The 14,573-nt window shown below is 47.8% G+C and overlaps 1 protein-coding gene across 3 annotated transcripts in view; it reads left to right on the top strand.

The window, feature by feature from the left end:
• RUSF1 (RUS family member 1) overlaps positions 1–13,466 on the top strand; it is a 216,880-nt gene extending 203,414 nt beyond the window's left edge. For all 3 annotated transcript variants that reach the window (XM_078652830.1, XM_078652831.1, XM_078652829.1), the window contains exon 15: positions 12,998–13,466. In XM_078652830.1, coding sequence (XP_078508956.1) covers positions 12,998–13,092 — 95 coding nt within the window. In that variant the 3' untranslated portion in view covers positions 13,093–13,466. The remainder of the gene's footprint in view (positions 1–12,997) is intronic.
• Positions 13,467–14,573: the final 1,107 nt, after the last annotated feature.

Raw genomic sequence — 14,573 nt, 5'->3', positions numbered from 1 at the left:
TCAGATGTGGAGGCTGGGGAAGGTGACTATGATGAGTACAACTACCCTGCTGACACTGATCCTGAAGATCAACATGACACATGGGCAGATGCTGCAGACCCAGGGGATCCACAAACTGCACCAGACACTCAAGTGTATAATGTCAAAACGTCACCTACTGAGGACTCAGCGGCATTTAATGCGCTTATTGAGAGGGCAGCCAAAAATCATGACATCCAGCTCCATGCTGACCCTATTGAGGTGGATTTTTTGTTTGACACCTTTTCCACCTCTGAAAAAACCGTAAAGACTCTGCCTATGCTGAAGGGTGTCTTGAAACATGCTGCAGACATTTTTAAAGAACCCACAAGAGCCAGGGTCATAAACCCCAGAATTGAAAAAAAGTACAAGCCGGCGCCTGGGGACCCTACCTACATCAAGGGCCAGTTGCCGTTGGACTCTTTAGTAGTTTCCAATGCCCGGAAGAGGGCAAACTCACAAACTACTGGTGATGCTCCTCCCCCTGACAAGGAATCTAAAGTGCTAGAAGCATCAGGGAAAAGGGTGGCCGCTCAAGCAGCCAATATCTGGCGCATTTCAAACACTCAGGCACTCTTGGCCAGATATGACAGGGCACATTACGATACACTTGAGACCCTGTTACAACACTTGCCAGATAAATATAAAGAGGCAGCAGAGATGCTCATACAAGAAGGGAAACTCATCTCAAATGCTTCTATTAAGTGTGCACTAGACGCAGCTGTCACCGCAGCCAGGGCCATTAACACCAGTGTGATGTTGCGGCGTCAAGCCTGGCTCAGGATCTCCGGGTTCAAGCCGGAGATACAAACCACCATCCTAAATCAGCCTGTAAACCCTGATCACTTATTTGGACCTGAGGTGGACACCACCCTAGAAAAAATCAAGAAAGACACCGAGACTGCAAAGTCTATGGGGGCTCTCCAGTCCCAGCAGTTCAGAGGTGGTTCTTTTCGTCGCTCAAGCAATAGAGGTGTTTCCAGAGGCCAGCTGTCCCAGCAAACACAGTACACGAAAAGTGGCGCACAAACCTCATACAACAAACAAAGTAGAGGTGGCTATCACGGAAACAGCACCAAAGGCAGATGTCGTGGAAATAACAGCTCCCGATCCTCCGCCGCCAACAAACAGTGACGCCTTGTCACTGCCCCCCGACCATACAACACCGGTCGGGGGGAGACTCCAACAGTTCCCGCCAGTCTGGAAATCCATCACCACAGACAGGTGGGTCAGAAAGCTTATCCAGTACGGTTATTGTTTGGAGTTAACATCCACTCCACCCAACATACCCCCAAAACACCGTCCTATGTCCACAGAGCATTTGCACTTATTGCAGCAAGAGGTTCTCGTCATGCTGCAAAAAGGGGCAATCGAGCTCGTACCAGTGGAACAAGAAGGCACAGGAGTGTACTCCCTGTACTTCTTGATCCCAAAGAAAGCCGGGTCCCTCAGACCCATACTGGACCTCAGGCCCCTGAACCAGTACATTCTATCAGAACACTTTCATATGCTCACACTGCAGCAGGTTCTTCCGTTGCTCAATCAGGGGGATTTCCTCGCAACATTAGATCTAAAGGATGCATATTTTCACATTCCACTACATCCGTCACACAGAAAATACCTCAGATTCACCATTCAGAATCAGCATTACCAATTCAAAGTCCTCCCTTTTGGAGTGACCACAGCGCCCAGGGTGTTCACAAAGTGCCTGGCGACAGTGGCTGCGCACCTCAGGAGGCAAAACGTGCACGTCTACCCCTATTTGGACGACTGGCTTATCCAAGCAAAGACGGCCCAGCAGTGCGCTGCCAACATGTCCCACACCATTCACCTTCTTCACGATCTGGGATTCTCACTGAATTATCCAAAGTCACACCTTCAGCCCGCCCATGTGCGGCAGTATCTAGGCGCGACAATAAACAGTCAGGCAGCCACGGCGCAGCCGAATTCAGTGAGGATCAAAAGCATTCAATTGCTGATACAGAAATTCAGACCGCAGCACTCACTTCCAGCACAAGTGTTCATGCAGTTGATAGGCATGATGGCCTCCTGCATCTTCATAGTCCCACACGCGAGACTACATATGTGTCCGGTTCAAGAGTGCTTAGCACGTCAGTGGAACCAGGCTCACGGACAGTTAAGGGACCTAGTGTTGGTGACAGGTCGTGCATACAACTCTCTGCATTGGTGGAATCCACACAACCTTTGCAAGGGCCGACCGTTCCAAGAGCCTGTGCCACAGATCATCCTAACGACGGACGCATCTCTCCAGGGTTGGGGAGCTCATGTACTCCACTACACAGTGCAGGGACTATGGACAACGCAGCAAAAGAAGATGCACATCAACCGCCTAGAGCTGATGGCAATCTTCATGGCAATGAAGGCATTCAAGGTACATCTGTGCAACAAGGTTGTGTTGATCCGGACGGACAACATGACGGCCATGTACTACATTCAAAAGCAGGGAGGTACACACTCTCCACAGTTGTCTCATCTGGCTCAGAGCATGTGGAAGTGGGCCATTCAAAGGAACATCTTCCTCATGGCGGAACACCTCCCAGGCAAGGACAATCAGATGGCGGATCTGCTCAGCAGGTACAGCCACCAAATGCACGAGTGGGAGCTACATCCATCAGTGCTCCACCCGTACTTCCAGCAGTGGGGTCATCCAGAGATAGACCTCTTTGCCACAAGGGAAAACGCCAAATGCCAAAGCTTTGCCGCCAGGTTCCCGCACCCACAGTCGCAGGGCAATGCGATATGGATGAACTGGTCAGGCAAATTTGCGTACGCTTTTCCCCCAGCACCTCTGATACCGCTGGTGGCACGAAAGCTAAAGCAACACTCGATGACGCTCATCCTGGTTGCTCCAACGTGGGCACGCCAACCATGGTACACCACGTTTCTAGAACTTTCCGTGGTACCGCATCAAAGGCTGCACCTCGCACCCGAACTTTTGACGCAGAGCCATGGCGACATTCAGCACCCAGATCCGCAACAGCTCAACCTGGCGATCTGGCTCCTGAGGTCTTAGAGTTTGGCTACCTCAACTTGCCTCCAGACTGCATGGATATCATACGGGAGGCAAGAAAGCCCACCACCAGAGCATGCTATACGTCAAAATGGAAGCGGTTTGTCATTTATTGCGTAGACCACAACATAGACCCGCTTGACGCGTCCACGCACAACATCATTTGCTATCTGTTACATCTTTACAAATGCAATCTAGCATATGCTTCCATTCGAATACATTTATCCGCCATAGCGGCTTATCTCCAAAACAAGCAGCATCTCTCCCTTTTCAGAGTGCCTGCCATTAAAGCCTTTCTGGAAGGACTCAAACGAGTCATTCCTCCCAGGACCCCACCAGCTCCTGAATGGAATCTTAATGTGGTCCTCACCCGACTAATGGGTCCACCTTTTGAGCCTCTACATTCCTGCGAGATTCAATTCTTAACATGGAAAGTGGCTTTCCTCATAGCCATTACGTCACTGCGACGTGTTAGTGAACTCCAGGCACTGACTGTACAAGAGCCATTCATACAAATTCCCTCCAACAGGGTGGTGCTGCGCACTAACCCTACATTTCTTCCAAAGGTGGTTTCACAGTTCCATATCAATCAGACTATTGAACTGCCTGTGTTCTTCCAAAATCCTGAGACAGTGGCAGAAAGAATGCTCCACACTCTTGACGTCAAAAGAGCTTTGATGTATTACATTGATAGGACCAAAGATTTTAGGAAGACGAAACAACTCTTTGTTGCCTTTTCCGCACAACACAAAGGCAACCCTATTTCCAAAGCAGGTATAGCCAGGTGGATCGTTAAGTGTATTCAGATTTGCTATCAAAAAGCTAGGCGCACTTTAACAATCCCCCCAAGAGCCCACTCCACCCGCAAGTTGGGGGCCTCCATGGCTTTCCTTGGAAATATCCCTTTAGAAGACATTTGTAGAGCAGCCACATGGTCTACCCCACACACATTTACAAAACACTACTGTGTAGATGTGCACTCCAAACAGCAAGCAGCTGTAGGGCAGGCTGTTCTAAAAACACTTTTTCAAACTGCTGCAGCTGGCACAGGCGGCCGCCGCTAATGGAGGGACTGCTATATATTCTATGCTATAGATATGAATTCAGCAGCCCACATGCCTCGAACCGAATATGCTACTTACCAGTATGCATCTGTTCTTGGCATGTAGGTCTGCTGACATTCATATCGCCCGCCCTCCTCCCCGGCGCCTGTGGTGGCTGCAGCACTTGCACTTACTCTTAGCATGGTCATCACTCACGCTGTTACACTCCATCTTCGCCACAATGGCTAAAAACAATCTGGGGATGGAGTCGATGCCCATGCGCACTGTAGTCCAGGGGAGGAGCCACCTATCTCGTGATACTTCGAAGACTCTTCCAGGACAACAATGTGCAATCATCCGGACCCAACACTAGGCGGTGATCTATGTTATAGATATGAATGTCAGCAGCCCTACATGCCAAGAACAGATGCATACTGGTAAGTAGCATATTCGTTTCCCTTGTTTCACCTCTCACCTTCTCTCTCTCAAGGCATTGGATCTCTGTTTTAATAGCCCCCTCTTGAAAGTTTTAGGGATAAAGTTCCCCCTCAGACCCTTCAACACCTCTTCTTTCTTCAGTTCCACCATCACCCAACTCAGATTGAATCCTAAATTAATATGCAGTAAAAATCTGAACCCCTCCTCCAAGAGTCTACCAGTCTACTAAAGACTCACTACCCGTGGGCAGATCATCATACATTGTAGGTATGCGAACTCGAACATCTTTCGTACTTGATTCTGGGTAACAGTTGTGAATTGTTTGCACTCAAGAAAACATGGTTCACACCCGTGTCCACAACTCTTTTTGCCTCCTGTTGTTACCCAACTACACTTATAAAGAATTGGTAGAACTAGTGCAGGGTAACCATTAGTTCATCAGAATGCTTATTTTACACCCGGGTAGATACAAAGACACTCCATACTCTTACTGTCGACATAGTTAATATCCTTCCCTGAAACTAGACAACTTATTGTGTATTTCTCTCCACCCAAAAGACATTAACTGTTTCTGTGAGAATTTTATGGACTAAATGACAGCCCAGCTTAATCTCGTCTGGTAAGCACTTCTTTGTCAGAGGTTTTAATCTTCTTTGGAATTCTACGGTGTTAGAAATGGGATTTCTGGTTGGCTGAGGCTTGCATCAAAGCCAGGCAGAAATCACCACTCTAGTCAGGGCAAGGGGGAAACACACTGTAGATAATCACTGCTCACCCCCTTGGTAGCTTGGCACGAGCAGACAGGCTTATCCCCAAGGCAATGTGTAAAGTAGTTGTACCAACACTCACAGTAATATAGCGCAACACCACAAATGGACACTACACCAGGTATTTATAAAAATATAAATCACTTTATGTAGCTTAGGCAGATCAAAACGTCATAAAAAGCACATACACAATCACTTTTGTCTTAGAAAATGTTCTCATGGAAAATATTCGCTGTGGTAATGTTTTCTTATGGCAGAAAAAGTACTTGTGAGAATAATGGAAGTGGTTGAGTCCTTATAACTATAGGACTCCTGCTCCTAACAAAAGGAAAGTCACTTTGGTAAGGTTATCCTTGTTAAGAACGTATTGGTGATAATAAAAACACTTGTGGGCTTAGTGTAGGTGTGAACCCTCTCCTTCTAGAGTGCGGGATTCACATCACCAAAAGAGCGTGATTTTCAAATCACCACAAGAGCGCTGTAGTTAAAATCAGCCAAAGAATGCTGTCTTTAAAATCACACCAAAGAACGCTGTCTTTAAAATCACCCAAAGAACGCTATCTTCAAAATCACTCAAAGAACGTGGTCTTTCAAATCACTTCCCTTGTAATGCCGTAGTAATCAAAGTAGCTCTTTCCAAATCACCCCCGTTATTGCCCCCGCTGCACTTACAATCACTGTAAGGGCGCTGAGCGCCGGCTCTGTCTCTTGCAGCTCCTGGCGGCTCTCTATTTGCTCCTGGCCTTGCACCGACACAGTGCGGCTGGGAGCGTTTACCTGGTCTGTCCTTGCGGCGTCTCCTTCTTCCCTGGGGACCTCGTGATGGAAGTCCTTTTCATCCTATGGCACGGCTGCGGTGGGGACGAGTCTTCCTGTTTCCGCTCTGCTTCCCGGTGACGTAGCCGTGAGAGTCTCGGTTGCTAGGCAACCCTATGGCTTCAGTCCCACAGCAACGCGGCTCCTCTGAGATCACAGACCCAGCCTCGGGCAGGCGGCTCGTGTTAGCGGCGGTGATTACCAAAGTAAAGGCTGCACTCCTGTCAAGCGGGGGGCGGTGGAGAAGAGATACCAGCCCTCAGTGCACTATGTTGATCTCGGGCCGGCGGCGGTGATGTGCGTGGCGCTCTCAGTACTGGTAGAGAAAAGCCAAGCATGACAGTTAACCGGGTGGCACGAATGACATCCTGGGCACCCACAGACAGCCCCAGAAACAGCAGGGACAGCCTAAGCAACAACAGGGACAGTGGAGCATGATGTAGGGCAAGTCTGTAGAGGTTCTTGTCAACTTTTATGTCCCCGAGTTGCTATAGGAGACAAGCTCTCCTCAGGCCCTTGGTGATAGATACACTTCAGAGGGGGACAAAGCACACAGCACAGCTCCTCTTCAAGCAAGGGGGACATAGCACACAGCAGAGAGTCCCTTAGTCCTTCTCCTCAGTAGTAACAGCAACTGTAGGTCAGCTTCCAGACACTCAGCAATGGCAGCAATTTTCCTCAGTCTTCCTGGCTGTTCTTCTTTAGCAGGGATTCCTTCTTGATCACAAAGTTTCCTAATCAAATCTTACTGGGGTCTCAGTTCTACTTTTATACCCCAAAGGTCCTTGTTCTTCTTGTGTGAGGGGTCCTGGACCAAGTCTAAACCAGTTCGGGGGCACTCTGCCAGTGCACCTCTTCTTCCTTTGTGAGTGTGGACCAGGACCATCAGATACACCGCAGGCGGTGGAGCCAGCATTGTGGCAGGCAGGCACAGCCCTATTGAGACCCAGGTGCTACTCCTCCCCACCACTCTACATGTAGATGGGGCTATTCAGCCTAGTGCTGACTCACCCAGCCTCCTGGAGCCACCCCCAGCCCTTGTCACTCACAAACCAGACAAACAGGCAGAGGCACACGGAAAGGTTGAACAGGACAATAGCCACTTTCTAAAAGTGCTATTTCCAAACTTAGAATTTAAAAACCATCTTCACTAAAGGATATTTTATTAAATTCTGAGTTCAGGGATACCAGATTCCATATGTCTATCTTGCCGTTATGGGAAGATATGCAGGTAAACATGTTACACAGCATTCTCCATGTTATCCTATGGACAAGATAGCCTTTCAATAGTGAAAAACGAAATTGGCAGTATTTCAACCTCAGGACATGTTACCCACACCAGTACATGTCCTACCTTTCACATACACTGCATCCAGCCCAGGAGGGTACCTTAGGCCTACCATAGGGGTGTCCAATGTGTAAGAAAAGGGAAGGGTCAGGCCTGGCCAGTGTGTACACTGGCCAGTACAACATACCAGTTCACAGACTGCACACAGGCCCTGCGGTGGCAGGCACGAGACACCATTTTAGGGCTACTCATGTGGGTGGCACAATCAGTGCAGCAGGCCCCCTAGTAGCATTTGAATTACCCGCCCGGCACACTTAGTGCACTTTACCAGGGACATACTGGTAAAAAAAATATGCCAACCATGGATAATCAATCACAATAACAATTTACAGGGAGAGCATATGCACTTTAGCACTGATCAGCAGTGGTAAAGTGCCCAGAGTCCTATAGCCAACAACCACAGGTCAAGCAAAATAAAGGAGGAAAAAAATCAAAAGGTTTTGGGATAACCTTGCAAAAAGGGGCATTTCTAACATACAGCATTCACACATACCTGTCAACTAAAGTGGTTTCCTGATGAAAATTACCTAACCCCCACTAAATGCGCCACCCTAGACTTGGATGCTGTCCAAACCTGGCCACATCACAATGCATAATCTCATCTGTGTTGTCTAGTTGGACCGGTCCCTTTAATGGCTATTCTACAAATATCCCTCTCAACTGATGGAAAGGGAGGTCACAACCCAGGTCAAAGATGTTCAAAATATTGATAATAAACTGGATTACTCGATCTGCTCTCTTACATGTGAAATAACTCATACTGCTGACCCTTCTGAACTAAGCAGTCTTTAAACTGATGAAATATTCAGCATATTGATATCCTTGCCCCAGCCAAAACATCTCACTCACAAACTATAGAGGTTCCACTAGGACATAAACTGCCTTGCATTCACCTAGAGCAGGAGTGTATTCCTCTTACCTGGAAGATGCCTCTGTGACTTGGTGCGCCTTCAGTAGCATTTCCAAAACTGAGTTGAGAATCTCCATCTCCATTCCCCAAGGATACAAGATCTCCTGGAAGGACCGCCCCATCCGCCCGGGAGGAGGAATCGCCATCATCCACAAATCCACCCTCCGCCTGAGCACACTCCCCGACGAGCCCACAGACCTGATGGAACACCTTCACTTCAAGTTACTGGCCAGCCCTACCTCCTCCTCCGAGGAACCCTCATCTACCGACCCCCTGGATCCCACTGACTTTTTGCCAACTCCATCACAGACATCATCTACGTCATGCTATTGTGTCCACCAACTACACCTTACTGGGAGACCTCAGCTTTCACCTCAACAACCAACTGGACCCCAGCACCACATCCCTCCTGGACAACCTCCACAACATTGGACTCCGCCAGATTGTGACCAAACCCACGCACTCAGCAGGACACACCCTCGACCCCCTCTTCACAGCAGGAAACTCCATCACCTTCAGCCACACCACCGAACTCCCATGGTCTGACCATCGATGCGTCTACTCACCTTCAGAACACCCACCATCCACAGACACTAGCTCCTGCTCCCGTGAAGAAACTGGACCAGAATCACCGATGACCAGCTAACCTCATCACTCAGCAGCTCCACCCCAACCATCGCGTAAAGCGTTGACGCCAACACCGCAGCCCGAACCCTGCACCGATGGATCTCCGACAGCGCCAACACCATAGCCCTCCTTAAGAAAAACCACAACACCCACGCCAAGAAAGCTAGATGGTTCACAACCGAACTTCAAGAGTCCAGACGCACTTGCCGCCGCCTCGTAAAGACCTGGAGGAACACCATATCCACAGAAGCCCACAACAACTTAAGAGCCGCCACCAACGCCCACCACCAACTCATCAGAAAAACGAGGAAAAAAGCGATTGAAGACAGAATCTCCACTCATGCACACAAAGGCAAAGACCTCTTCAACATCATCAAGGAGTTCGGCCATCTCCCTGTTCCTGTTCCCAGCGAAAGTCATCGAGAAAGCCATCAACAGCCAACTCGCCTCATGCATCGAAGAGCACATCCTCGACTCCTCCCAATCCGGCTTCAGAAAGAAAACACAGTACGCAAACCGCCCTCCTCGCTCCAACAGACGACATCCGTACCTTACTGGACAAAGGAGAAACAGCAGCCTTCATCCTCCTTGACCTCTCAGCGGCGTTCGACACAGTCTCTCACCGCACCCTAATACACCGATTCCACGATGCAGGGATCCAAGACAAGGCCCTCGACTGGATCCGCGCCTTCCTCTCTATCAGAACGCAGCGGGTCAGACTCCCCCCCCCCCCCCCCCCCCTTTCCTCTCGGACCCTACACCTACCACCTGCGGAGTCCCCCAGGGGTCCTCCCTCAGCCCTACGCTCTTCAGCGTCTACATGGCTCTGCTCGCCCCCATCGTCAGAACCTACGGACTCCACATTGTGTCGTACGCAGACAACACCCAACTCATCCTCTCCCTGTCCAACAAACCCAACACCGCCAGACACAACTTTCGAGAAGGCATGGAAGCCGTCGCCAAATGGATGAAAAACAGCTGCCTACAACTAAACACCAACAAAACGGTAGTACTCATCATGGGCCCAAACCCAGACGCCTGGAATGACACCTGGTGGCACCCACCCTTGGAAGCCCGCCCACCCCCACGGACCATGCACACAACCTGGGAATCATCCTGGACTCCAAGATCAAAATGGACCGCCAGATCAACCTGCCAAGACATTGTCACAACTCCCAGCACCTTCGCACACTCCACTGGCTCCCCATCGAACCTAGAGTCACCTTCAAGATGCCAACCCACGCTCACAAGGCCCTCCACGACACTGGACCAGCATACCTGAACAGCCGACTCAAATTCCACGCACCCCAAAGGACCCTATGATCAGCCAAGCTCTCCTACGCCGTTGTCCCCCGCACCAGAAAGACTAGATCAGGAGGCCGCTCCTTCTGCGCGTCCAAGGCCTGGAACAACCTTCCGCTCCACCTCAGACAGATAACATCGCTCCCCATCTTCGCAAGAAACCTCAAAACCTGGCTCTTCGACAGACCCCCACCTTGATGGACAGGAATCTGCGACCTACGCCCTCACCCCACACCCCCTAGCGCCTTGAGACCCTTACTGGTTAGTAGTCCTGCTTAATAAACACCTGATTAGATTTGATTTAAAATAACCAACTATTACCTGATGCCTCATACCTTTTGAAGGGCAATACTGATGCCCTCATGCCTATATTGTCGAAAAGCAAAAATGGCTCTCTTGCACAGGGCACAGTTTCAGATGTACTAAAAACGAGCCCTTAAGTCCTCCGTCAACAGCTGACCTCAATTCATTTGACAACTACAGTCCCATTTTATGGCTACACTTTGACAAAAATTATAGAATTTGTTTTTGCTACCCACCTGGAAAAGCTTACTTCTTAAAATTAGTTACTGGTTCTGCACCAGTCTAGTCCTAACACAGAAACGACCATGCTAAAGTTTATACATGGGCCCCTAAGAACATATGAGAAGAGAACATTACATGTTGATACTCTTAGACCTATCCACAGTCTTTAATACCAATGAACACAACATCCTTGAACACACCTTATGCCCAATTAAGGGCATCAAGGAATCGTCAACTTGTTCAAAGAATAACTACCCAATAGAGGACATTGAACAATTGTATCAAATGGTAGCACACTTATCCTTCATTGCTGTAGGGTTCTGTCCTTGCCCCTTTTCTTTTCACTGTGTTCATAGAACCTTCAAATGGGTTGTTCTCCAACCCTAGTATCAACATTCGCCAGTACACATATGCTACACAGCAGAACCTTAAGCGTGAATGTACAGACAACATTGACCCTCAGCCAGTGTATATCTGACATGAGCTTATGGCTATACGGGATGAAACGTAAACTTAACACACAAAGCACTAAGCTCCTCCTACTATCATAACAAATCTTTCCCGAGATTGTATTACTTAATCTATAGGCTTTCAACATTGGTGATATTGTGCTTAGAGTAATGGAGTGCTCTGCTAACCAGGTTGCCCAAGGCCTGCCTAACTCCACTCCGATATATCCCCTACTTTCGAGCCAGGTTGATCATTCATACCAGAGCAGTTCACAGAATCACTCCAGTTTTAACTTGGTAACAGTGGGAGTGTGTTCCATTTATAATACAACCACTTTCACATTCAAAGACATCAGGTAAACTCCACCTCTAACTTGCATGCAGACTGGAACTATCAGATAAAGCAGGACCAAAAAAGCAAGTCCATATTCCTTCTATAAACCGTGTCTGGTGGCTCAGTGGACTAATGCGTCCATTGCAGGGGCCTGTGTTCGACCTCATGGTCACAGGTTTAAATCCCGGCGGGTCCACTCAGCCTTTCATCCATCTGAGGTCGATAAAATGCGTACCATTGAGTTGGGTAACAATAAGCATCTGTTATTCAGAGCCAAGACACCTACGGGTAATCGTGCGCTTTACAAATACGCCTGTTATGTTATAAACACTTCACCTGCAAACGTTTCTTCTCAGGGAATGCCGCCTGATATTGAATGCCTTTCCCATACACATAATATCTGCCATTCAGTTCATATCTTCAAACCCAAGTGAAAGTATCCTCTTATAAACTAGCCCAGAGGCTCTGGTGCCATAGTTACTCTACAGATGCCCTTCGTCTCATTGCGGTCTGCATCTTTTTACCGCAATATCATTGATTATTTACAACAAGGGGTGGTGATGGACAGAGTCTCTGAATTAAGCAGAATACTCTCACCCAGTCAAGAGATCAGGGCTAGATCCAACACCGTTTTTTAGCTCATTGCACCATCCCAGTTTCAGAACCTGGCTGTATGCAAATTAGTCTGTCCCTGGCCCAGTGCATCATGGGAACAGGGCAGACCAGACTACAAAAGCCAATTCTTACACTGGGAAGGAAACAAGCTTCCGGGGACCGGTTTCTGGCATTACAGCCGTCTTCGGCCCGGCTTGCTTGAATCCTGATGGTGCAATGAGCAATATCATTGATGCATTTTGTCACATGTAACAAGTCTTAAGTGGACTGCTACCAGCCTTTTGTATCCTCCATATGTGCTTAACTCCTACCTCTGTCCTCTTTATTATTGATACAGTAGCTGCTAACCATTGCTTTGTTTGTTCTTATAACGAGTCCTAATATCGGACAACTGATGACCAAATACATAGATCTTTCGTGTACCTTACTGATATACTGATGTTAACTTCAAATATCTCTAATTACTGCTTTTTTTCTATTGCTATGTATTAATTATATATCGGCTGCATGCTGTTTTATTGTGTTTCTGCTCACTTCAATTTGATTTATCATTGTAATCATACAATATATCCACATGTACTGCATATGTTGTGCAGATGTTCCAGTCATCTGAAAGAACTTTTGTTGCATAGCACTCTGCCACCCTACCGGGTTTAGCAGCATGATATTAGGCCTGGTGGTGTGTTATAACTTTAGCTCACACTTTCCCCTTTCTTTTCTCTTCCTCTTCTTCTATATCTCATTCCTTTTGTCCCTCCCTCTCCTCTGTCACAGGACTGACCGCAGCGGGTTGGGTGACGGATCGACACCTTCTGGACTTTGATGAATGGAGAACAGATTGGCATCTACTAGCCAAGAAATCGGATTAACACCTGAACACGCAACTAATAGTGGGACCAACCAACTAAAACAAGGACCAGTAGCAGACCGGAGACTCACTGTTACAAGAACAAAGCATCTGAAAACAGTATAGAAAAAAATTCACTAATAGCAGGACTTTTTAAGCTGGCCAGTACCGGATTCGGAAATCGGAGTGTGGTGGCTTGTCTCTGCCCATCCACGCTCTTGTTTCAGAATCCAAGGATCATACTTTCTTTCTAAGCCAAGAGTCCCTCCGGCGCGATGAGTAGCTCTGCCAGTCTAGTGCCCCTTTTGTTGCTCAGCACGATGAAGGTTGAAGCTTTTCAGGTTGAACTTAAACCTATGTAACAACAGCATGAATAATACATTGTTGGTCACCAGGCATATTATTTATTTACATTGGCACAGTAAGAAAAGTCTGAGATCTGTTGGGATACTAGTGTGAGAGCCAGGCTCCAGCTCCTGGCGTGCTGTCACTCCAGAATTCTAAAAGATGACTTCCTGCTTGAAGCAAGTAGCCCACGTCCCTCACCAAGCCTTGGATTTGTCCACAATAACGTCCACAATAATGCACCCTCGTTTCCCAGATGAATATTAATTGGGTTACGCGAGTGGACTCCAAGAACCGTATCAAGAGGTACTGACCTTGTATCGTAAAAAAAGTGATAATTATATTTACACAGACCAAATAGGAAAATGGTAAGATTGTCAAGATTACAAAAAGTGGTCATAAACCCCATATATGGCAAATAACACCTAAAATATCTTGGATGAAAGGGCAGCTGCAATTGTAGCTTTAGTTTCAAGTGATTGTAGTGTGCAGAGTTGTGTAAGTGTTTCTTCAACAGGGTGTGTCATGAACATAGAGGCTCATGTGCATCCTGCTGTGATGTGCTAGTCCTCCACATTTTTTGCAAGGGCGCTCGTGTAGCCATCCCTGTGATCCGTAGGATACATGCCTGTCCTTAGACACTGGAACAGCCACTCCAAACTATCTATTCACCTCCTTCTTCATCTGGATGCTGAATAGCTCTGTATGATGGAGAAGGCTTCCCTGCAGGCCTCAGCTTGATGTATGGATAATCACATCACATGCATTCCTGGATTGGGGATGGAGGACATATTCCATTCCATACAAACTAGCTCTGTATCCCCCTAATCAGCTAGTGGTTCAGAACCACTGCACCCCCACTACAGACAAAAGCCACGAAGGGTATGTTTGGCTAGAGTACCCACCTGAATTCCACTGGGTTCGTAGGTGCGCTTTAGGCCTCTCATCAAGATGAAGACCTCAAATGTTCAGCATGAACACACATAGCAGCAAAGTTTTCAAAGTTTAACAACGGTTTTAAAGTTTAAAGGTTCAATATGGCTGTGTCATTTGTTCTTTCTCTAGCCCGTTTGCCCTGGCAGGGAGTCAGACCTTAGATTTCATATGTATGTTTAGTGAGGGTACCTCTGCAACGTTTGGTTCTTGATGTGAATAATA

Source organism: Lissotriton helveticus, chromosome 7 (genome assembly GCF_964261635.1).
Source record: "Lissotriton helveticus chromosome 7, aLisHel1.1, whole genome shotgun sequence".
NCBI lineage: Eukaryota > Metazoa > Chordata > Amphibia > Caudata > Salamandridae > Lissotriton > Lissotriton helveticus.
Note: the sequence above shows the minus strand (reverse complement) of the source record. Positions and strands in the feature narration are given on the sequence as shown.